The sequence below is a fragment of the Pseudophryne corroboree genome, chromosome 6 (assembly GCF_028390025.1).
Source record: "Pseudophryne corroboree isolate aPseCor3 chromosome 6, aPseCor3.hap2, whole genome shotgun sequence".
Classification (NCBI taxonomy): domain Eukaryota; kingdom Metazoa; phylum Chordata; class Amphibia; order Anura; family Myobatrachidae; genus Pseudophryne; species Pseudophryne corroboree.
Window position 1 is genome coordinate 435,155,393 of NC_086449.1, and position 26,550 is coordinate 435,181,942.

The 26,550-nt window shown below is 41.7% G+C and overlaps 1 protein-coding gene across 1 annotated transcript in view; it reads right to left on the bottom strand.

Moving 5' to 3' along the window:
• LAMB1 (laminin subunit beta 1) overlaps window positions 1-26,550 on the bottom strand; it is a 97,044-nt gene that overhangs the window by 10,850 nt on the left and 59,644 nt on the right. The window contains exons 18-27 of the mRNA XM_063927079.1: window positions 24,268-24,466; window positions 22,401-22,544; window positions 21,259-21,490; window positions 20,886-21,049; window positions 18,730-18,954; window positions 15,722-15,939; window positions 15,458-15,554; window positions 9,044-9,413; window positions 8,397-8,572; window positions 3,741-3,982 (exon numbers count right to left, since the gene is read on the bottom strand). Of these exons, the coding sequence (XP_063783149.1) occupies window positions 3,741-3,982; window positions 8,397-8,572; window positions 9,044-9,413; window positions 15,458-15,554; window positions 15,722-15,939; window positions 18,730-18,954; window positions 20,886-21,049; window positions 21,259-21,490; window positions 22,401-22,544; window positions 24,268-24,466 (2,067 nt within the window). The remainder of the gene's footprint in view (window positions 1-3,740; window positions 3,983-8,396; window positions 8,573-9,043; window positions 9,414-15,457; window positions 15,555-15,721; window positions 15,940-18,729; window positions 18,955-20,885; window positions 21,050-21,258; window positions 21,491-22,400; window positions 22,545-24,267; window positions 24,467-26,550) is intronic.

Consider the following 26,550-nt stretch of genomic DNA (forward strand, 5'->3'; position numbering starts at 1 on the left):
AGGCATCGATTAGAAGCTTGCCTTTGGCAGGGACCACAGACTGGCAGTGAAGCTGAACAGCTCCCTAGACTGAAGGTATTAGTCATACATCACACTCATCCAATTTATATGGCAAAAGGACAGCCCCAGCAGAGGTTACTGTCCCTCAACCACCAGGCGGTGCTACAGATATGTTCTTAAGAGACAAACGGCTCTGCTGTCTGCTCAGGTTACAGTGATGTGACTTGTCCCATTTTAAGAGAGTTAGAGATAGAACCAAGGACACTGCATGGATTTGAGTGTCAAAACGACCTCCCAAGAACTTTTATGCAGAAATGAGCTGTCAGCCAACACCTTACCAGTCTGTGTAACAGGTCTATTTTGTTCTCTGGAAATAATACCCCCTCTCCCAAGGATTAAACAGCAGACCAAGAAGCACAAGTTGCTGTCAATGGAGGAGATTGGATTTCAGCTAATTGATAAACCAACAGTAGGACTCAAGTACCCGCAGTGTCTCTGTAATGTATCTAATTAGCGACTCTACATTGTTCCCCGGAATGGGGTGGTATTCAGTATGCCAGCTGTTGGGATCCCGGTGCTCAGTATACCGGCGCCGGAATCCTGACACCTGGCATACCGACAACTATTCTCCCTCTTGGGAGTCCACCCCCCCCTCTGGAGGGAGAATTAATTACATGGTCCGTGTAGCGCGCCACCGTGCCTGCAGAGTGGCGAGTGCAGCGAGCCCGCAAGGGGCTCATTTGTGCTCACCCAGCTGTCGGTATGCCGGTGGTCGGGATCCCGGCACCGGTATGCTGTCCACCGGGATCCCGGCCGCCGGCATACCATACTACGCCCCCAGAATGTACGAGTCTGGTTCTCAGCGAAGAGGCTCACTAACACGCAAACCCCAACAGTGGTTTCAATCAGAAAGTGAAGAAAAAGTTACTAGCACCAAAACAAGCACCATGGCTTTCAGAAAAACATCCGAGTTCCCTGCCAGATGGGTTTACAGAGAAGGGAGGAGCAAAAACATTGCATATTTTAAAAGAGCCAAAGCACTATAGGAGCTTTTGTACATCATTGCCCAGGATGAAATAGGAAAAAAAACGGGTAAGGGTCGTTGGGTCAACAGTCATTAGGTCGACCACTATTGGTTGACAAGGTCATTAGGTCGACAGGTCAAAATGTCGACATAAGGTTTTTTTAAAACTTTTTTTGGTGTAGTTTTCTTCGTAAAGTGACGGGGAACCCCAATTAGTGCACAGTGTCCCCTCGCATGGCTCACGAAAGCCATGCTTTGGGCAAGGTGCCTCGCTGTGCTTGGCACAGGTTACCGTTCCCAATTGTAGTCCACGTAGATCGTAAAGTATGAAAAAGTTCAAAAATAGAAAAAAAATGTGAAAAACTCAAGTCGACCTTTTGAACGGTCGACCTAGTACATGTCGACCTAATGACCCTGTCGCCCTAATGCATGTTGACCAATAGTGGTCGACCTAATGACTGTCGACCTAAGTGGTGTCGACCTACTGACCGTATCCCAAAAAAAACCCAGACCATATTGCCCACTATGTGATAGATAGAAGTCTACTTACATACATACATACATACATACACTCGGCCATTTCACAGTTTGTTTAATTTTCATATCCTCCCATTAAATTTGTAAGCAGCATTTTCTTCCAGTATATTTGTGCTTACTGAGGTCTTTGCAATATGTTATTATTATTTTTAACATTTTACATTTCAAGCAGATACATTCATCTGCCTGTGCAATATTACAAGTAAGCTTTTTCACTTAAAAGAAAAAGTAAAAACAGCCCGAGGGGTTTCAATCTGAAAACAAATCATTTTCTTAAGACATTTCAACATTCTTTTGGTTAAAATAAAGTAACCTTGAACAGTTTACATACCTTTTTCAGAGACAAACTCCCCCCCTCTAATAGCTTTCTGCATAGCTTTAGATACAGTATATACGTGAAGGGGTTACAATTGGCAGCCCACTGGTCAAATGTGAATCTCTAAAGTTTGGTCATTCTTCGCTTATTCAAAAATGTTAGCAGATTATTATATATTATGCAATAAAAAATTATGTTGTAAGGTACTAAAACTTTGTGCTTTTTGCACTGTATCTCAAAAGGCTTATTCAAGCACCACTAGATATGTGCTAACTTTACATTACATTTAGTGCACTCAAGTCTTGTGGTGTTATAGTTTCAAGAGTGATGTTCCAATTCCATATAATGCTACTACTCTCTATGGGGCGATAATGGGAAATTCTGTCAATATATAACATTTGACATCAAATGCAGAATGGGATTAATATTTTATTTAACATTTTAAAAATGTCTATCAGACATCATATAGCATCCACAGAAGAAGATAAGACAGGCCTGAGGAAAAATGGACTGGCTTGAATCCAATCACACTGTTACTACAATACCTCTCATTCCGTCATGTTGGTTTGGTGTAAATAACATTCTCAATATTATTATTATTTATTTTCACCAACATACTGTAATATTGTCATACTTTTAATGGGATCTGGTCTGATATCGTTTGTTTATAGCATATGTGGTGTTTCGCGTGAAGACTTTTGAAGTATAAAATTATACAATTCTGCGTGCATACATCAGCCGTTTTCTAAGCTTTACAAATGAGCTATCAGTTGCTCGAAACTTGTCATCTCACTGTCACCAAAAGTCGTGGAGCAGAGAAAACAGGACCTTCAAAATCTTGTCTGAAATGGCAATGATATGCAAGATTTAAAAAGCCTCAAAGGAGTTCCAGGACCACAAAAAGAGGCCATGATGCAAGTCATTTTAATCCTGGAAACCAAGGGTTACTTTTAATATCTGTAATACTTTCAAAATACGGTATGCATTATTTTTTATACTACACAGATTATCCTGAAGTGATGACATCAGAACTCATTAATTATAAGCCATAACATCCACTGGCATAACTGAAGGCCCCATAAGATGCCTACATATTTAGTAGTGTTTGTAATCACAGAGATGCTCCTAGCAGATAAGGCACTTAGGTGTCTATTTACTAAGCCTTGGAAAGAGATAAAGTGGATGGAGATAAAGGGGCATATGTAATAGGGTCCGAGTATGCCAGGGGTGTGGGATGCCAGCCAATCTGATATTTTTTAAAGCGGCAATCATTTACAAGGCATGGTTTCGCCTTGTAAATGATTTCCGCTTTAAATAAACATCCGAGATCAGACTGCATCCCGCAGCTCCGGCAAACTCAGACTATTACGTATGCTCCCAAGTACCAATCAACCAGGTCCTGTCATTTTTCAAATCCAGCCTGTAACGTGACAGTTAGGAGCTGATTAGCTGGAACTTTATCTCCATCCACTCTATCTCCCTCCAAGGCTTAGTAAATAGACTCCATAGGGCCTAACACCTCAAAACTGTGAAAAGAGTGGAGAAGGGGACTAATGGAGAAGCTGCCTATAGCAACCAATCAGCTTTGAGGTATCATTTATCAAGTACACTCTATAAAAGGATAGGTGGATGTTGATTGGTTGCTATGGTCAATTTCTGGTCCACTTCTCCCTTCTTTGAACTGCTTGATACATCAACCACTTAGCCCCAGTTTCCAATTCCAATTGGGACAGTTCTCGGTTGTTTTTATTAGAAAAGCACTTTATCCTGGTGCTTTTGAATTTTGTCTTAATTAAAATTCTCTGGTTAGAAAGAAAAGAAAAAGGTTACATGAAGGTCTCCATCTATATTCATGTTACATACCATTTCAGACAGAGATGAAAGATCCAAATTCTGGACCTCGCCAGCAAGCTCATCCAAAAGCCGTGATTGCTCTTCTTGCCCTTCCTTGAAAGCAGACCGTCTTTCATCTATGAGGTCTTCCACTTCCCTGCGTGTAGTGGCTGAATGTTCAAGAATGCTATCTGGGTTTATAGCAGAGGCGTTGACCTTTTCTTCTGCATCCGATGACATCTGGAAATATTTATTGATGCTGTCCATGGCACCTAGAAACCCAGCATGGTACACGTGTGAGCATGACATTCCAATAACTTTTCTCTTGACTCTGGATCTAGTAACACTATGTAAATAATGGTCTGCCACTGTAGGAATATAGTTTTTTTTTGTTTTTTGTTATTCTATCATAGACCGCAGGTTTCACTCATAGCTGGTGAACTCCATATTGTTCATCTACCCACATTCATGGCAACAAGCACAGGCTAGGAGCGCAGGTGGTCATTTCACTGGATGGGACCCCCTGTTTTTTTTAACCCTGCAAAGATCTATGCTGACAGTCATAATCATAATCACATACAGTATCTTTGCACTAATGGATAGACACCCGCAAAAGGTTCACCTGGAAACAGGCGCCATCTGGAGAGGGCTTATTCAGAATAGGTTGTATCTCCAATAGGAGTATCCTACCTACTCTGTCTTACATACCAGCTGAAAGGACTGGCCATGAGTACTGTCCAACCAGCAAATGGAGACACACACAGCTGAGGTATTTATAACCCACACAGCTACAATGGCAGCTCGATTCTCAGCAACTTGTTAGTATGGCTGGACTGTAAAATAAACACAGCTATACGGAGTGTTCCCACAGTGGAAGGGAGAAGGGACATTAGCAAGAGTTGCCCAAAGTTAGCCTTAACCTTTCACTATGCACCACTAATTGATGACTTTGATGAGCTTTTTACCAGTTGTGTAATACATACTTTCATTTTTCTATGCCAGTGGTTCCCAAACTCTGTCCCCAAGGGAAACAGGAACTGTTAGGGTGACAGAGTTTGGGAACCACGGTTCTACACTATGTAGTTTTAAAGATTTCCCTATAAACAAGCAGCATATATATTTAAGGTGCTCCAGGATTTGCTATCCTTACAACTCTCTCTATGGGGTATATGCAATTCACGGCGAATCGCGTCAATTTTTCGCCGTTTTTTAATTCGACTAAATTCGCCAGGTGAATTCCGGAAGGTGGCTTCCGGAATTCACCATATTCAATGAAAAACGGATTCGCCAGAGTCGCGGGCGAAAATCGGCCGATTTGGCGGATTTTGCCGCGATTTTAAAAAGCGTTAAAAAACGGGAAAAACCCGGGAAAAAAAATGGCGTGGGGTCCCCCCTCCAAAGCATAACCAGCCTCGGGCTCATCGAGCTGGTCCTGGTTCTAAAAATCCGGGGAAAAATTGGCCAGGGATCCCCCGTATTTTTAAAACCAGCACCGGGCTCTGCGCCTGGTGCTGGTGCCAAAAATACGGGGGACAAAAAGAGTAGGGGTCCCCCGTATTTTTAACACCAGCATCGGGCTCCACTAGCTGGACAGATAATGCCACAGCCGGGGGTCACTTTTATACCGTGCCCTGCGGCCGTGGCATTAAATGTTCAACTAGTCACCCCTGGCCGGGGTACCCTGGGGGAGTGGGGACCCCTTCAATCAAGGGGTCCCCCCCTCCCAGCCACCCAAGGGCCAGGGGTGAAGCCCGAGGCTGTCCCCCCCCATCCAATGGGCTGCGGATGGGGGGGCTGATAGCCTTTTGTGATAATAAAAAGATATTGTTTTTTCCAGTAGTACTACAAGTCCCAGCAAGCCTCCCCCGCAAGCTGGTACTTGGAGAACCACAAGTACCAGCATGCGGGAGAAAAACGGGCCCGCTGGTACCTGTAGTACTACTGGGAAAAAAATACCCCAAATAAAACAGGACACACACACCGTGACAGTAAAACTTTATTACACACTACCGACACACACATACTTACCTATGTTGACACGCCGACTGCCACGGTCTCCGACGATCCGAGGGTACCTGTGAAAAAATGATACTCACCTTCCAGCGTCCAGAGATAAATCCACGTCCAGAGAGATAAATCCACGTACTTGTAAAAAAAAAAAAAAAACGCAAATACCCGCTCCATACCGGACTAGAAAGGGGTCCAATGCTTTCACATCAGACCCCTTTCTCCCGAATGCCGGGACATCACGTGACTCCTGTCACTGAAGTCCCTTCAGCCAATCAGGAAGCGCTACTTCCGTGGCGCTCACCTGATTGGCTGTGCGCTGTCTGTACTGTGACAGCACATCGCAAAGCCGCTCCATTACTTTCAATGGTGGGAACTTTGCGGGTAGCGGTGGGGTCACCCGCCGGTCAGCCGCTGACCGGCGGGTGACCTTACCGCTAGCCGCTAAGTTCCCACCATTGAAAGTAATGGAGCGGCTTTGCGATGTGCTGTCACAGTACAGACAGCGCACAGCCAATCAGGTGAGCGCAACGAAGTTGCGCTTCCTGATTGGCTTAGAGACCTTTCTGTGACAGCTGTCACTGACAGGTCTCATTCGTGGAAAGGTGTCCCATGTGTCAGCATGGGACCCCTTTCAGTCCGGCATGGAGCGGGTGTTCGGTTTGTTTTTTTGCCAAGTACGTGGATTTATCTCTGGACCATGGCTGAGGTGAGTATATTGATCTTTTCTTTTCAGGTATCCGTGGATTCTACATGGAGAAGAGGACCGATGTAGGCGTGTGAACATAGGTAAGTATGTGTGTGTCGACGTATGAAATAAAGTTTTACTGTCGACGGTGTGTGTGTCCTGTTTTTATTTGGGTATTTTTTTCCCAGTAGTACTACAGGTACCAGCGGGCCCGTTTTTCTCCCGCATGCTGGTACTTGTGGTTCTCCAAGTACCAGCTTGCAGGGGAGGCTTGCTGGGACTTGTAGTACTACTGGAAAAAACAATATCTTTTTATTATCACAAAAGGCTATCAGCCCCCCCATCCGCAGCCCATTGGATGGGGGGGGACAGCCTCGGGCTTCACCCCTGGCCCTTGGGTGGCTGGGGGGGGACCCCTTGATTGAAGGGGTCCCCACTCCCCCAGGGTACCCCGGCCAGGGGTGACTAGTTGGATATTTAATGCCACGGCCGCAGGGCACGGCATAAAAGTGACCCCCGGCTGTGGCATTATCTGTCCAGCTAGTGGAGCCCGATGCTGGTGTTAAAAATACGGGGGACCCCTACTCTTTTTGTCCCCCGTATTTTTGGCACCAGCACCAGGCGCAGAGCCCGGTGCTGGTTTTAAAAATACGGGGGATCCCCTGTCAATTTTTTCCCCGCATTTTTAGAACCAGGACCAGCTCGAAGAGCCCGAGGCTGGTTATGCTTTGGAGGGGGGACCCCACGCCATTTTTTTTTATGATTTCACCGTTCCAGCATAAAAAAAAAAAAAATAATAATAATATTTTAAAAAATATATAAATAATATTTGTGCCTCCAAAAAAAAAAAAAAAAGTACCTAATCCCTTCTAATATAAATAGATCTGCTATTCCCCCCCAAAAAAACACAAAAAAAAACATGTTTAAATTTTTTTTATTTGTTTTCACCCTCCAAAGTGTGGCGGATTGAAAATGACGAATTTGCTGTCTAAAAGCACTGCTGTCGAATTTCCAAACTTGAATTGAATATGCTTTGGTCGAATTGCAGCACTTGTATCATTGCAGAAAAGTCGAATTTGCAAAAATTCGAATTTCAAAAAGTCGAATTTTGAAAGTCCGTTTTTTGGTCGGAAAGCACTGAGTTGCATAGGCGATTTTTTTTTTTTGGGTCGAAAATGACCCGAAATTCGACAATTTCGGGAATTCGACCGCAATTGCATATACCCCTATGGGAGAAATGTACTAAGCCTTGGAGAGTGATAAAGTGGACAGAGATTAAAGTACCAGCCAACAGCTCCTAATGCTGGGTATGCACTAGACCAGGGCTGGCCAAACCGGTCCTCGAGATCTACCAACAGTTCATGTTTACCAGGCCTCCTGGATATCTGTAGAATTGTCAGTTAGGAATGAATGCAACACATCTTAATTAGTAATGACTACACCTGTGCACCAGCTAGGTGGTCTGGAAAATGTGAACTGTTGGTAGATCTCGAGGACTGGTTTGGCCAGCCCTGCACTAGACGATATTGTGAACAATGAGTTTGATTCTGACGGCTTGGATCAACACATCGTTCAAATCGTCAAGTGTGTACGCACTATGTTGCTAACGATGCGCTAGCAAGGGCCATGCTTCTGAATGCAGCATGGCCGCGCTCCGTCGCTGCCGGCATCGGCATGTGTGTTGTACGCACTTACCAATAACGCCCCCCTCGCCAGATCCAGACACCTGTGATGTTGCCGAGTACACACATTGTGTAGTGTGTACCCAGCGTAACTGTCATTTTTCAAATGCAGCTTCTATCATGTCAGTTAGGAGCTGATTGGCTGGTACTTTGTCTCTCTCCACTTTATCACTCTCCAAAGCTTAGTACATCTCCCCCATTTGTTAAAACAGGTAAAGTTTTCATGATTACCTGTTACCATGTTAAACCTGGCAGAATTAGGATTTTGGTCCCATCTGAAAGACTAATGCGGATCATGCAAGAACCTACCTCTAACATTAGAAATCTTCATGTACTCTAGTTGTTCTCCGAGCTCTTTCAGTGCTTTACTGATACCATCGGCATCTTCCTGCAAAGCTGCCACTGTGGCGGAGCCATTGAGGTTGATCTCTGCCAGCTTCTGCTCCACTTCTGTCACTTTCTCCCAAACCTCTGATTTAAGTTTCCTATAAACCAAAATAGTCAGACCTTACCAACTTCTTATGATACAATTACGAATCCCCCCTCTAGGCACTAGTTATAATCAGCACTGAATACCTTAATATTAGAAATGCCAGGCTTTATCATTGGGCATTTCACCATTTAAAAACCACCACCATGTATTATGCTAAAGAGCAAATAATATTTTACAGCATTTTTTCCGAATTACAAAATTAAGTTTTTACCATTATCTTGCTAGATCCCCGGATTTAGGCCAATAAGTTATAGAATTATTACAACATTGATACTGAACACAGGCATAGGGCTATGAGTTGTGACACAAAAAATACTACTACACCGGCCAACAGAGATGCAATATTATATTATTCATCTTTTTGTGATGCTAATGATAAAATATTGCACTAATCCTACAACAAAACAATCATGTACACATACGTTTTGAATCCACTGTGAGTTATAACCAGTTTGCGACTTACTCTGCCTCTTCAAAATGATGATCAATGTCTTTGAGTCGCTGAGCAGCAGGATTCTGGGAGATGATGCTCCTGACTTCCTCTAGCTTTTCCTGAACTTTGCCAATGGTTTTCTGGTATGGTCCAACAACTCCAGTGATTTTCAAGGCATTGGTGCGGTTTAGGAGTTTGTTTGTCCTGTTGGACAGCTCTTGGATGATCACATCCCATAAGGCAAAACACTTATGACAAGGTGCACAATTTGGGAAAATGCCAGAATAACCACGGGCACATTTATCACACCGCACTCCCTCTACGCCTTCATTACAAACGCAGTGTCCAGTGGATCGATCACACTGAGGGGTCTGAATACCTCTCGAATCACAATCACAGGCTAAAAAAAATATAAAACAAAACTTTCAATAATAAATCATTGCGTAGGAAGAAACATAAAAACAGTCTAGCATACTCTTGTAAGAGTACATCTTTACCTAACTTACTGCTCAGTACTATGCCAATTAGTAAATCATGTCTTGCGTGAAATTGCTTTGTGCATGGCCAAAAAAGTGAGCACACGCATTAGCGGCTATACAGTTTAGCCTGGTTCATGGCTTTTACGCCTGAAAAGGTGACAAAGGGGAGGGAAGGAGTATTCCAACATAGGCTACTTACTGTAAGGAAGCGATTGCATAGTTGCGAAGACAGACAGGACACTCATTGGTGATTTATTAATTACCGTGCGTATATTATACTTTTGTTTGTGTGGGTTTTAGCCTTGTACATGAGAGGAGAGGTATTTTTGATGTGTCTGAAGTCTTATTAATTTCTAATAGGAAGCACATTTTATAAAACAAACACATATAAGGTATACGTAAGTATGTGACGTATGCCTATTAGGGCCATAGAGAGGTTACCAGGGCCTCGGTAAAGCAGGGAGCGAGGCCTAATCATGGACATGTGACCACACCTTTTTCTTTTACAAAAAAATAAAAAATAAACAGTTAAGCAGCACAGAGGGGATGGGGGTGCATGGACTTGCCCGAGTAATTAGTGCCCACCCCCACTCCACCTCAATCTGTGCCACTGAAGCCTGTTGGAAACTGAGGATATATGCTGTTTATCTTGCAATAGTTGCGGCTTTGCATATACACTCAGTTTCTGTTTTATTATTTCATTTTTATATTTTACTGAATGCAAAAAGCACTTGCAGCCAACTGTGATCCCAGCCAACTCTGGATCAGCTCCCATGTTTGGAAGTTAATCAAACCCAAATTGAGGGACATTGCCTCTGATAATGAAAGAAATAAACTGAAAATAAAAACTTCAAATTAAAGTGGAATCGGAAAAAAGCACTAGAAGGTCTAACATATTTAAAAAATATGCCATTTCATTTCCAAACTGAAAAATAATGTAAATTGCAGAATACAGAACTAAACAATAAGGCAAGATTATCTTGGCTAAGAAGCAGATAAGTTGTAATATGAGCAATTATCTGCTTTGATTCCCCTCCCCCACTCCAATTTTAACCAAGTAAACGAATTCTCCAACAAAGTCTACGTGCACTATCACATGACAACACCTCACCTCTATACAAAGGCTGTTGCTTGATATTCAGGTGCCCTTTACTTTTAAAGAAAATTATAACTGTTCAAAAAAAGAATAATATTTTCAAAGCAATAATACATGAAGTGATGAGGAGTTAACGTTGATCATATGCAAATACTATGAATGGAGTTTATTTATATGGCTCCACAGATGGAATAGATCCTTTCTTCTTACAACAAAACCTTCAAAATCCATGAACACCACCCAAAGTGATTAGGATCTCCTGCCGGGACTTTAAAAGAGGAATATTTCCTTTAGCACACAAAGATCCTTCTCCAGTGAAGGTCACAAACTCTTTTTAGAAGATCAAAACTTGGGGGGCGTCACCACATAAAAAGACCATTAAGCATCACAAAGAAAGGAATGCCAAGCTAAGGTTACACAAAAGTGATCTTTAATCTTCGGAAGACTACAATTATATCCTTTCATTTAAGGTTGATACTTATTTAATTTAAATATATGTGATTAACAATAAAAATCATATCTTTATTGAGATGAAAAATAATATTCATTGGTAAAACAATGTACTTCATTGTTGCAGGAGAAATCAAATTAAATTGCTCTCATTTTATATTTGTTATGACTGTGCTGCTTGGCTTTGAGACTATTCATCTGGTATTATGTTACTATTTTATTAAAATAGAATTTAAAAAAAAGATAGAATACTGGCATGCACAGTTTTAGGGTAATCTCCCAGAGTGAACAATACTACAGAGCAATAAAGATAAATGTCTAAAAGGAAACATAAATTGGACTAACTATATATATATATATATATATATATATATATATATCTATATCATCCCGCGATTCCTAGCATGCAGTGGCACTCAGGGACAGACTCATGGATGATTTCAAAACAAGCAGTGTTTAATCCATTGTAAAGTAAAAGAGTTCCATCCAGTTACAATGGATTAAACACTGCTTGTTTTGAAATCATCCATGAGTCTGTCCCTGCGTGCCACTGCATGCTAGGAATCGCTGGATGTGTTACTGTTTCCAGAGGCACCGGGGCACCTTTTACCAGGAAGGGTGAGTGCCTATCCGATATTGTATATATATATATATATATATATATATATATATATATATATATATATATATATATATATATATATGTACACACATATACACACACACACACACACATATATATACACACAGGTTGAGTATCCCATATCCAAATATTCCGAAATACGGAATATTCCGAAATACGGACTTTTTTGAGTGAGACTGAGATAGTGAAACCTTTGTTTTTTGATGGCTCAATGTACACAAACTTTGTTTAATACTCAAAGTTATTAAAAATATTGTATTAAATGACCTTCAGGCTGTGTGCATAAGGTGTATATGAAACATAAATGAATTGTGTGAATGTACACACACTTTGTTTAATGCACAAAGTTATAAAAAATATTGGCTAAAATTACCTTCAGGCTGTGTGTATAAGGTGTATATGTAACATAAATGCATTCTGTGCTTCGATTTAGGTCCCATCACCATAATATCTCATTATGGTATGCAATTATTCCAAAATACGGAAAAAATCCAATATCCAAAACTCCTCTGTTCCCAAGCATTTTGGATAAGGGATACTCAACCTGTATACACATATATATATATATATATATACATACACACACATACATACATACATACATAGATAGATAGATAGATAGATAGATAGATAGATAGAGATATATAAATACACACTCCCACACACACATACATACACACACAATATAAAAAAAAGGAGTGATTAAAATCAAGTTGTATATATACAGTATTGTGAGCTTGTAAAAAGGGAAATGTGTAATACAGTACACAGTGATATAAGTTATAAGCAACTATTAAGTGCAGTAATGATCTTAAAATAGATAAAAAGGTTTAAAAAAAATAATCAGATGAACAAAGTAACAAAACTAAATAAAAAGTTGATTACTACACTTATTTTACTTTTTATGCCATTTGTTAGTACTACATGGCAAAATGTACAGTGTGTCTTCGGAGATTATTGTATAGATTTTTTTTTACTTTTATATAAAAGGTAAAACCTTTACTCCATAGTACAGGGCTGTTAAGATCAAAGTATCCCTGCACAGAGAACTCTGGAGCGAGGTTTTACATGCACCTCAGAGGGCGCACTAGACATTTATTGGGGGGGGGGGGGCATATTAGCTACAAATGTCATCACCAGGCGGCGCTACAAATACCAGCATTGTCTATTATGTAATGTAACATTGCAAGGGGATTAGCCAGCACATCATGTCTTATGCGGTCTTTCATATCTGACAGGGTGTTACATCTTCCTGGTTCTCCCAAATAAAATAAAAAAATAGTCACATGGGGTGAGGTCCAGTGATCAGGGTGATCAAATGTCTAGTAGTCCTGGCTGATGGCCCATTCATCTGTAAAGTTTTGCAATAGCAAAGTGATCTGTATCACCACATCCCCACCTGCTGACAACATCTGTCACTTTTGTTTTTCTTCAATAAATGTTTAGAACATGTTCTGGCTTACCAGTAATCCAGATTTCTCATTAGAAGCAGGGATGCTTTCAATTTAGCAGCCCTATATAAGTACATTTATAGGAGTGATTTGTAGAGAACACATGGATTTTTGGATCCCTTTACATGAAATGTACTGTTGATTGTTTATCTCCTTATATAAAGCACAGAAGCAGTACTAAAACGTAACACATGAAACAAACTGAAAACGAATTCTGAAGTCTATCCACCCACACACACGTGATTCAAGACTTTGTTCGGGTTTGGCACGTCTTTGTTGACCAGACTTTACAAAGCATTATCTGTTCAGCAACATGTAGGCCATAAACAATACACAATGACTTCAATTATATGCACTAACTACTTCACTATAATTAACGAGCATCAGATGAATTTTATGCATACAAACAAGTGCCAAACTGGCGAAAGCACACTGAATCTCCTAGGCAAGAGTTAAATTAATAGTCTGGATGCATGAAAAATATAACTCTACTGGCTGACATCTATTTCCTGGAGAAAAATCACATAATTCAGGGGTTGTTTTAAAAGATCATCTACATGATTGCATTTCTATGGAGGTGATTTAAGATTTGTTTAGTTAGCGATTTAAGGAGAGACTTGTGTAGTTAGGGGGGGAAAACAAAATTACAGCCTAATGAGCTGTTTGAGTTAAGTAATGCAGGTTGGAATAAAGAAAGCTTTTATTGTTCTACTAGTTAATCCTTAGTGACAATGATGAAATACTCCACTTACTTCACAGCTAAATCCCAATGAGATAAGAGTCTTTGATCTTATGTCACAGACATTGCCATTCTCAAGATATGTGCATTAAGTGTATTTACACAGAAACATAGAATTTGACGTCAGATAAGAACCACTTGGCCCATCTAGTCTGCCCCTTTTTTTTATCCTTTAGGCAATCTGAACCCTTTTTGAACCTTAATTCCTTGTAAGGATATTCATAATTTCATATGCCTATCCCACGCATGTTTAAATTGCTCTACAGTCTTAGCCTCTGCCACCTCTGATGGGAGGCTATTCCACTTATCCACTACCCTTTCTGTGAAGTAATTTTTCCTTAAATTTCCCCTGAACCTCCCCCCCCTCCAGTCTCAGTGTATGTCCTAGAGTTCTAATACTTCTCTTCCTTTGAAGAAAGTTTCCCTCCTGAACTTTAAGACCCTTGATATATTTGAAAGTTTCTATCATGTCTCCCCTTTCCCTTCTCTCCTCCAATCTATACATGTTAAGATCTTTTAGCCTTTCCGGGTAAGTTTTGTGATGTAGGCCATGCACCATTTTAGTTGCCCTTCTTTGTACACTCTCTAATGTATTTATATCCTTCTGGAGATATGGTCTCCAGAACTGGACACAGTATTCCAGATGGGGCCGTACCAATGACCTATACAGTGGCATTATCACTTCTTTTTTTCTGCTACTGATTCCTCTCCCTATGCATCTGACTTGCCTTTCTCATTGCTTTGTTGCATTGCTTTCCTGCCTTCAAGTCACTTGAAATAGTGACTCCTAAATCCCTTTCCTCCTCAGTAGTTTCCATTATAGTACCCTTGATACTATATTTAGCCTTTGGGTTTTTGAGACCCAAGTGCATGATTTTACATTTTTTATCATTAAACTGCAGTTGCCACGTTTTTGACCATTTCTCAAGCCTACCTAGGTCATCAATCATTTGTTTGATGACCTAGGTAGGCTTGAGAAATGGTCAAGAACGTGGCAACTACAGTTTAATGCTAAAAAATGCAAAATACTTCTACTATGTGTTTTTGTTGCATATGTACACAATCCTTAAAATAAAATCTGTGGTTTGTTTGACCTCTTTGCCGGCACACACATCAGCTGGATCTGAAGTTGCATTATTGTTCACACTGACCAATGCTGACCGGGATTGGCGGCCTTTGTGCACCTATACACGGAGTGTTTATTGGCATCTTCAGTGTCATAAGAAGTTGGAAGGTACAATTCAGATGACTTTATACCAAAGGATAATTAATGTAATGACCCATCCAACAATCTATAAATCGGACAGATAATTGTTTGTATTTCTCAAATATAAATTATGTATATTGCGATTTCTGTAGGAATAGTCTTGCGATGTGTTAATATTCTACAACAAAAGTTAAACCCAAAAGGTCAATAGAACATAGACAAGTGTTCTATATATAATACATCATTACTATAGAACTGAAGGATTTTGACGAACTACAGAATACATAGTGATAAAATTTCGTAAGAACTCACTATACATTCTTCCATGCAAAAGATACATAAAAGAGAAACAAAGGTGTAGTAACTAGCCATTCCTTACCTGTGCATTCGACATCCGGATTACCCCAGAAGAGTTCCTGGCATTCACTACAATTCCTCCCACCAAAGCCAGGCATGCAATGACACTGCCCAGTGAACTGTGAAGATAAACCAAGGGAACAGTTAGTACTGTGCTTTTCAGAGACTTTATTAGAGTATTTGTATGTTCCAAGCACTGTGCATCATATGTGTATGTGTGTGTGTGTGTGTGTGTGTGTGTGTGTGTGTGTGTGTGTGTGTGTGTGTGTGTGTCACAGTCACTTACCTCATTACAAGATGGCCCCAGAGTACGACCTGCATCACAACCACATGGCTCACAGCCACTTCCACTTGCCAAATTCCAGGTGTTTGGTGCACAGTGGTCACAGCTCTGTCCAATAACATTGTTCAAGCATGGACACTGGCCAGTGGTCCTGTTACAGTTACAACTAACATCTACTTTGCAGTGATCTTGCTCAGTACCCAGGTAATTACAGACACACTCTGAAAATAAGAAATGTTACACGTTACCCCACACTCCTTTGTTAAATACCAGTGAAGGCTATGAAGTTGAATATGTTTGTTTCTTTTGGTACAGTATGTGGCAATGATTTAGAACAATTGGAAAATGTACAAAACAAATTAGGTCATGTTTCCTTTCTAATTAACAATATAATAGAATGTTCTGACAAACAAACAAACAAACCATGAAACCCACAAGTTGGGTCTCATTTAGGGGTATATTCAATTGAAGTCGAAAGCTGCCGTATGTCGAAATGACGTCAGTTTTCAACTTTTTTAGGTCGGAAGGGGTTCCGACCTATACAATCTAACCCCAAATTATTCGACAAGTCGAGGAATTCGACTTGTCTAAAAGCACGTGGATCGGTGGAATAGCTGCCGATCCACGTACTTGTGTTGAAAACGGGCCCCCTTTTCGATCATTTCAATTAGACTCTAAAAAAAGTTAGGTTGAGGACATGGGACGGGGGAGCGGGGCAGCGGGCACTACCTCTGATGGGCACCCCTCAGCCAGGCTCCTCTCTCCCGGCAGCGCACCCAGGCCGCCGCTGAGAGCTCCCCCGCCGCCTGCCAGGTCCCCCCGGCCGCTGCTGATAGATACACTCCGCCGCTGCTGACAGGTCCCCCCGGCCGCCTGACAAGTCCCCCCAGCGGCTGCAGATGCCTCCCCCGGGCACCGCTGATAACTCCTCCGGCTGCCGCTGACGGATCCCCACGGCCACCTGGCAGGTACCCCCGGCCGCTGCAGATACCTCTCCCTGGCCACCGCTGACGAGTCCCCCCTTCCCGGCTGCCTGACAGGTCCCCCCGTGATAGCTCCCCCCTGCCGCCGCTGACAGCTACACCCGCCAGCCGCTAGCAGCAGCAGGACGGGACACCGTGTGCGGACAAATCAGACAGTCGGATTTGGCTGCTCATTTGAATAGGGCTTGTCAGATCCATTCCGACAAATGCATGTCGGAATGGATCGAACTTTAATTGAATATACCCCTTAGAGGTTGGGCATATGTCAATTTCTGCATGTATGCATTTAGAGAGGAAGGGGCCTGTGTGCAGTCTCTGTGTGGGCCCGCTCTTCACTAGCCAGCACTGCATTTGAGAAGACCCACTTCTTTATCAAAGCTTTCCAGCTCTCAACAAAATCCACCGCTCCATGCTCCTTGCTCACCTCTGTGTCATATAAACTCTCATAAGCAGGGCCCTCTTTCCTCACTTATACTATCATCTCCTTCCCACTGCCAACAATAGCACCAACATTTTGGGTTTGGCTGCACTGCAGCTCTTTTGTGTATTAGGACTGCATGTCACTATTTTCTTGTTTTGTTCATACTGTTTCTGTTTATGTACTCTGTACGGTGCTGCAGACCCCTTGTGGCACCATATAAAGGATAGATAGATAGATAGATAGATAGATAGATAGATAGATTAGATAGATTAGATAGATATTACACTGCATATTATGTAACATGACTATTAGGTTTTATTTTTCCTAGCCACTGCATTGCCTGAAGGCAGATACAGATAGTACAGGGAACAGAGTTAACATCTAGGAAGTGAGAAACAAGAAACACTAATTACATTTAAAGCACAAAGGCATTTTGTAACACTGTGCAAACAGGATAAACTTACATTATGGTGACTTACAGATAGATACTAGTGCAAGTAGAAGAGAAGACTTATATTGTCAGGGTTACAGTAAAATAGGAATCTCCCATTTTTTTTGTTTACCAATTCTGGAAAGGAGTTATTCAAGTAAAAGTGCCAGCACAAATGCTGTCATACATCTTCTCATTTTGCACAAGTGAATCCATTTTACAGAGAATCACCATGGATTTACAAACCAAGAAGCACCAACAGATTGTAGTTCAATGTAGAGCATGGATTAGATATGGTTCCATGTCTATGAATTAAGCACATAAGTGAACCCTTGCTCCCATAGTGCCATGCAGAAACACAAATATAATTTTGTCGGTAGGCAATCACAAGACCACTGGGATCCTTACTTCTCCTCGGTGGGCCTTTCATGGCCCAGTCCAACATGGACAGGAGATGCTGATTGCTGCGTAGGCAAGGATGAATAATTAGATTCCAGGACACATGGAGTCAGTGTCAGGATTTGCAGAAGTGTAACGGGGGGAGAGGAAGATCATTATTGGACTAAAGTGGTGATATATGGGCGAGTGTAATGCCTGACAGTACATTGCTGTAGCAGACTAAACAATAGAGTTCTATTTACATCTTGGGTAAGAAGAGGGCATATTGTGGCAATAGTTTGGAGGGTGGCAGTGACAGGACTAGCAGAGAAATTGGGTGTAATAAATGAAGGCCCTGGTCATAAATTAGCAGTAGATGCCCATTTTGAGATGTATCCACAAAACACCTCCGCTAGGTTTAGATTATTTTCCGGTAGCAGTCCATGTACCAGGAAGTGGATGAATCCTTTGATGTAACTGCACAAATTAAAAAAGTAGTGAGAGCCTGCACAGTTACAGTTCCTGTATTACCAATGGTGATCTTCTACAGCAGGTTTTCAATCCCAGGTTTATATTTTACCAAGTAGTCAGTGAAAATCATTGGCTAAGGCACTAAGCTGACCTGAGATAGTGTACATAAAGCCTAAAATGCAAGTATGACCCACTGAAATTCCACTTATGGCGAGGTCTGTTCAGTACTGGCATTTAGTGATTAGCTAAACTACAAACAAATCATTGAGGTCAAAATGCCTCAGAAGTTGCAGGCAATTTACTGTAATTACATAAAGCAATATCTTACTTTTACAATCCTGATGAATAGCATTGCCATAGTAACCCAGCTGACACTGATGGCAGTTTTCGCCCTCTGTGTGATGCAGACAATTCAGACATACTCCACTCTGTTTATCACAAGCAAGGGGATCAGACATATCGATGTTATTGTTGCAGTTACATGGCTGGCAGACTCCACCAAACTCTTCTGGGTTTCCAAAATACCCGGAAGCACATGTGTCACACCGGATGCCTACAGAGAAAAAGAGAAAAGTCGACATATTTAATATTTTGTATCAGAAGCGCAGGAGTTCAGAGGCAATGGTCCCTAAGTAGTCCATAATAAAAGCATTTGATCAATCAAGGGGTATTCCTCATCCAGTCTAAAAAAAATATTTTGGGATCTGGAGAGTTATCAGTGGTTCACACATCACCTCCTCTAGTGGTATATTTACTAAAGTGCAGGTTTTCAAATGTAGAGATGTTTCCCACAGCAACCAATCAGATTCTACTTATCAATAATCTAGCACCTTCTAGAAGATAGTAGCCAGAATCTGATTGGTTGCTATGGGCAATATCTCCACCTTTCAGAAAAAAGGTGATAAGTGAATAGGCGCACTAAAGCTCACACTAGCAGCCAAGAAGTATAGAAAGAGAAAACACCAGAGTTCCCTTTAAACAGGATGCAAACACTAAAGAAATAATACTTCAATAGGCGCTGTGCAAGATTACATGCAACAAAGATTTGGTATAACCCAAATTAATAGACCAACTTCCCTTTAACAATATAAATGATGATTTAATTCCTCCTTGTTTCTATGTGGTCTTCTCTCTGGTCTTCCTCATCAAAAAGAACTCAAAGAGAAGGAAAAAACAACATCTAGTGCAATGATGTTTGATACAAATGAATTGAAAATTTGAGCAGGGGGTTTCACACTCACATTCCACAGATATTATACAAGCGTATCTCTCACCAAATGGTGAGTATCTCCTGATAATTCAGTAGTTCACCACAAATCACAGGTAACACTTGATTGGAGATAATGAGTTGTAGAGATACCACAGATCCTCCAAATAAAAAAAAAAAGCAAATAATAGTGCAGATCCTTATTTAAAAAGGGATAACAATTTTAATAAAATGCACTCACAAACATAAATTTTTCAAAATCGCATATCTACCAACATGGGTATCCATAAACCAAATAGAAATGACAGTCAGTCCTGATAGATGATAAAATAGGCAAAGGATGGAATCCGGATCAATCCATATGCTTGTCCGGAAAAGATGTCATCTACTGGCCTCGGTCCCATTCGGTTAATGAAGCTGCTGATTAACTGAACGTGACCGAGGCCAGTAGATGACATCTTTTCCGGACAAGCATATGGATTGATCCGGATTCCATCCTTTGCCTATTTTATCATCTATCAGGACTGACTGTCATTTCTATTTGGTTTATGGATACCCATGTTGGTAGATATGCGATTTTGAAAAATTTATGTTTGTGAGTGCATTTTATTAAAATTGTTATCCCTTTTTAAATAAGGATCTGCACTATTATTTGCTTTTTTTTTATTTGGAGGATCTGTGTGTTACCTGTGATTTGTGGTGAACTACTGAATTATCAGGAGATACTCACCATTTGGTGAGAGATACGCTTGTATAATATCTGTGGAATGTGAGTGTGAAACCCCCTGCTCAAATTTTCAATTCATTTGTATCAAACATCATTGCACTAGATGTTGTTTTTTCCTTCTCTTTGAGTTCTTTTTGATGAGGAAGACCAGAGAGAAGACCACATAGAAACAAGGAGGAATTAAATCATCATTTATATTGTTAAAGGGAAGTTGGTCTATTAATTTGGGTTATACCAAATCTTTGTTGCATGTAATCTTGCACAGTGCCTATTGATGTATTATTTCTTTTGTGTTAATATCTCCACCTTTGTAAACCCACACTTTAATAAATATACCCATGCAATGAGAATGTTCTTGAGGGTAGGGGAGTTTCTATTGCACTGTCTGTGTGGCGATGCCTCTTATTTATATTACCTGTGTTTAGAAATAGCTTACTCTCAGCAGACACTGTAAATTAACCAACCATATTGCACAGACTCTAATGGGTTAGTATAAAGGTAAAATACACAGATTTCTTACATTGAATGTATATAAAACACACACACTTACCTGTATAGCCTTTGTTACATAAACATACAACATGCTCAGTTGTGGGATCTTTGTAACATCCACTGGCAAACTGGCGTCCACTCCCAGGTCCATCAGGGCATGGGCAAGGCCTGCAGTGATCACCTGAACCTAGTCTGGGATCTCCATAATAGCCATCCAAACACCTTGAGAAAATAACGAAACCATATAAATAATGTTAGTGAATTACTTTTTACCATGTTAATTAGACTGTAGTGTTCTAAGTTTACAAATCACTTGCATGACCATCTGTAGCAACAGTTGGAAGCAATACTGTACACAGCAATAACAATAAATTACAAAAATTGTCACAAACATAAAAAGGACAAAAGTTTAGTAGAAATGTACAGTTTACCTTTCACAGCTGTAGCCATCAGTGTGGTCTTTACAGCCTGTGCATTCTCCAGTAAGTGCATTGCATTGATCTGTGTGTCCGTTACACTGGCACTGCTGACAGTTAGGAAATCCCCAGTAGCCGGGCAAGCAAACATCACATTGACGACCGTATGCACCATGAATGCAAGGACACTGGCCAGTTTCAGTGTGACAGAAGGAGTGAGAAGATCCTTTCAAATTGCACTCACAGGCTACAAAAGACATATTAAAATGACTAAGCAGGAAATACGCAACAGAAAGCATGTACAGTGTCCCCAACAGATCAAACGGATTCAGTATGATATCCCGGGTGACTGGATGCCGGCTGTCAGGATCCCGCCAGCTAGAATACCATCAGCACGTGCTGCGAGTCTTCTAGCAGGCTCACTGCGCTCCCCACGCTTCGAGCCCGGGGGTGAGCTTTGCTCGTCACGGGTTCTTTTTACCTCGGGTGCTGCCATGGACCCACCACCTGAGTGGGAATACAAGGGAGCAGTTGGTATTCTGACCGCCGTCATTTTACCAGCTGTCGGGATTCCAGCATCAGTATCCTGAACGCAGGGATCCCGACAGCCGATATATTAAATACATCCCTTTTTTGGGGGGCATAAAACTATTCTATCCCCCCATAATGAGAGCAAGTAAGCCTCACTTTTACAGATTGCCTTATTTACTGGTCTAAGTGGAACACAGTACAAGAACGAACATGAATTGCTCCAGGATTATAGACTTTCAATGCTTATACGAATATAAAAACTGTTCACACAGGCAGCAATGACATGTGCATCATGGACATAAAACAGAGACAATCATGCATGCTAGTGCGTTCCCCCATAATCCTGTCTTTCCTATGTAACACGGCTGCACTACATGATTCTTGCGCCTATTGAATTATATCAAATCCTGTTGGGTTTTTTTAATCAAAACAGAACACATGAAAAGGTAACAAGATGTGTTGCATGCACTCTACTGAATGAGACCTAAACAATAAATATACACATTGCAGATACTGTATACAGTTGCTCTCATAGTAAATATATATAACAAAGTATATCACTAAGCATGCTGAACAAAAGGAAACAATGACCGTAATGGAGTTTATTGCTGTAAAATGTGACATACGTCTGCATCCGCTAGGTCCAAATCCATAAGTCCCGGGGGCACATTTATCACAGTTTCTTCCAACCACATTTGGCCGACACTGGCACTGCCCGCCATCAGGGTCACATAAAGCACTCAGGGAACCTTGAGGGTCGCAATGACATTCTAGATATAATGTTAAAAATAAGAAATATGAAACATTGTAAAGTTGTGCCCATTTTCATCCCTCTTTCTGCCCACTTTATTCATACTCTCATATACTCCATTTGACTCACTTTTCTTATGCATCCTCAAACTAAGTTGATACATGTCAAATGTTCAGGAATTTTTTTCTGTTACTAAATACTGGGAGATGTATAAAACCTTTAGGAGAGATAGCATAGTCTATAATGAGCGTTACAAGCTGGTTGGTTTCTATGGTCAACTTCTCCACAGTATCTTTCTGGAAGGTCTGACCCGTCTCGCCCACAACTGAAAATCTTTTCTAGGTTTTGTTTTGAAACAAAACAAATTGTTTATTTGTTATACTACTATTTTGCATATAAAGGTCCATACACACTTAATGATAAAATGAGCGACGTCGCTCATTTTCCCACTCCTTGAGCGACGTCGCTCATTATATCGTCAAGTGTGTATGCCGCCAGCGACGACCGATGCGCGGCCCCGCGGGTCAGCAACGATCGTCGCTGTCGGTAGGGCATGCATGAAGGATGTGGACTGTCGTCCACGACCTTCATGCAGGGCTGGCGGAGGCGTGACATCACTGAGCGATATGAGCGGTCATATCGCTCAGTGTGTACAGGCGGCCGCCGACCGGCCGGCCCGGGAGGGGGAAACATTAGACGATGTCGCTCACAGAGCGACATCGTCTAATGTGTACGGACCTTAACTTTTTACAGCGCTGCAGTCCAACTGCTGTTGACTTGTATAAAACTATCTATTTTGCTGAATAGAACAGTTATTTATCACATTTATGCTTTTAAAAAGTGGACTGATATTTTCCGGTTTAGTTTTCAATAGTGGGTTCAAAATTCAGTTGTACAGATGCGTCCTCATACATCCAGCCCCGATATGCCATGCAGTGGGAGATGTCTGGTGTGGGTGAGCTGCCTGGTTCTATGCAAGTCTGCTAGCATTAGGCGTCATTTTTTTTTTAACCAAAAACACACCTTAGTCACAACGCAATGTGACTAAGACGCACCCAGAGACTGTGCTGATTAATTTGATATATGACTCTTGTACACCTGTGTGTGACTTCGTTTACAGATGCAGAGACTTAGTCGCACAAATATATACAAGTGCCGCATATCAAATTAATCAGCACAGTCTCCTGGTGTGTCCTAGTCACATCACATTGCCACTACAACACATTTTCAGCAAACAATGCACCCAATGCTAGCAGAGTTTCACGGCACCTGGCGCGTCAAGAGGGGCTGTTTGGTGCACATACGGTACATAGTAACAAATGACGCACCATGGCTACTGATGGAGTGTACAACCTATCCTGCATTGTGAGAAATCATGCATTTATTTATCAGTGTATAGCTTAAGATATTTAGTTAATGACAAAACTAACATTCCATTAGGAGCGACATTCTGTGAAGTAAACTCTGCTTCCTATGTAATTTTGTGAGAAGGATGGCAAGTAATTCCGTGCATTTGGAAAACAATAAAAGGACATTACAAAATGTTCTTTTTAGAATACAGTGATACAAACACAGGCGTTGGATGTGGGAATGACATGGTTGGTTAAAGGAAGTTTGTTCTTACATAACTGCATCACTATTCACAACAACAAAAATGATAACTACCATTATAAGAACTGTAATGATAAAGGGTGTACAAAGCCAAAACTGAATAGAGATATGCTAGCTGCATATACACATACCCAGGCCCCCTTCATGTAGCACTGCAGAAATACTTAGGAGGAATTCTTTGCAGACATCAGTGAGGGGAGTCTTCGCAACACTCTGGCTATTCTCTGTACATCTATATCTTTGGAACGTCTGCCAGGCATTACTGACATCTTCCCCAGAGCCTCCAACATTGAATAAGTCCAGGGAATTCACATGAGGCAGCAAAACAATCTGGGAAAATAATTTACACCTTCAAATAAGTAATCTGTTCCAATTAGCAAAAAATCAGTACACAGAAAAGAGGATTTTGGTACTTACCGATAAATCCATTTCTCTGAATCCTCTAGGGGACACTGGAGTCCTATACAGTAGGGGTGTGAAGCTTGCAACCGGAGGTGTGGCACAATCGAAAATTAGCATTGTCTGCACAGCCGGCTCCTCCCCCTTCACATCCCTCCTCCCTCAGTTTTGAAAATTGGACTGAGAGAATAGGACATGATATTATAGAACATGGTGAGGAACCGAACCGTACAACATATCAAACAGCATCCAAGAAACTCTTAACGAAAAACTAACGCTGTTTGTACGAACTGTTTGAACAAGAACTTTGAACACAGCAGGTTGACAGCACAGAGGCGGGCGTCCAGTGTCCCCTAGAGGATTCAGAGAAATGGATTTATCGGTAAGTACCAAAATCCTCTTTTCTCTTTCATCCACTAGGGGACACTTGAGTCCTATACAGTAGGGGACGTCCCAAAGTTATCCCCAAGGGAGAGAATGCTGTCGTGGCCTGCAAAACTAAACGTCTGAATTTAAGAGTCTCCGGACGCAAAGGTAGCAGACTTGTAAAATTTTGCGAACGTGTGGGCTGAGGACCACGTCGCCGCTCTGCAAAGTTGAGTAGCAGAAGCACCTCTGGCAGCCGCCCATGGGGTACCCACTGATCGGGTGGTAGGAGCACCCGTCCGAAACGGAACCTGTTTTCCACAGAAAATATAAACTTGTCGAATGGCAAGCAGAATCCATCTAGACAAATACTGCTTAGCTGCTGGCCAACCCTTCATTGGCCCATCATAAAGAACAAACCAATGGTACGACTTTCTGAAGGACGGCGCAACTTGCCTGTATACCCGTAAATCTCGGGCAACATCCAAAAGACACTTCCCCATCTGCAAGACCCTGGAAAGATGGGACGACAATTGGCTGGTTTACATGAAACCCCGAAACAACCTTAGGAAGGAAATTTGCTCTTGTACGGAGTTCTGCACTATCCGCATGAAAAATGAAAAACAAAAGACACTCTTACAGGATAAGGCTCCCAAGCCAGCAACCCGCCTGGCCGGAGCCAAGGCAAACGAAAATATGACCTTCCAAGAGATATTTTATTTATTTATTTTTATTGTTATTTTTTTTATTATTATTATTTTTTATTTTTTTTTAAAGTTGGTGATCTCAAAAAATCCCAACACTAAATTTAAGTCCCATGGTGCAGCGGGGGGACGAAAAGGGGGTTGGATCCACAGAACCCCCTGTAAAAAGGTTTGAACCTCTGGCCAGGATGCTAACCACTGTTGAAATAGGATGGAGAGAACCAAAATTTGAACCTTCAGAGAGCCTTAGACCGACCTGAAGGAAAAGTAGAAGTCTGGATAAGTGGAAGTTCGTGGAATCCCACCCACGTTCTGGACACCAGTCCATGTATCTCTCCAAATCCCGTAGTAGTGCCTGGCTCTGACCGGCGTCTTAGTGGTAATCATCGTAGGACTGGTCGTTCTTGGTATCCGTCCGTTTCGTAAGATCAGAGTTTCCATAACCACGCCGTTAAACGTAGGTCTGTGTTGGAACGGTCCCAGAGATAGCAGGTCCTCTCTCTGAGTTAACTGCCAAGGATCTTCCGCTAGTAACCCACACAGGTCTGAGTACCAACTCCTGCGGGTCCAACCTGGTGTGATAAGAATCGCCCACACTCGTTCTTGTTTCAACCTTTTCCCAAACCCTGGTATGAGTGGGAAAGATGGAAAAACGTAAAACCTCCTGTAACACCAAGGAAGTGTTAATGCGTCCACTCCTTCTGCTGCTGGATCTCTTGTCCTGGACACATATCTGGGCAGTTGATGGTTTTGCCGAGACGCCCCAGTCGACTTGAGGGAGACCCTATCTCCTCACCACCATATCGCAAGTCCGTGGATGAAGGCACCACTCCCCCGGACGCATGTCCTGGCGACTGAGATAATCTGCTTCCCAGTGTTCCACACCTGGAATGAACATTGCAGAGAGGATAAGTTTTCGCCTTTTTGCCCACAACAAGATCTTTG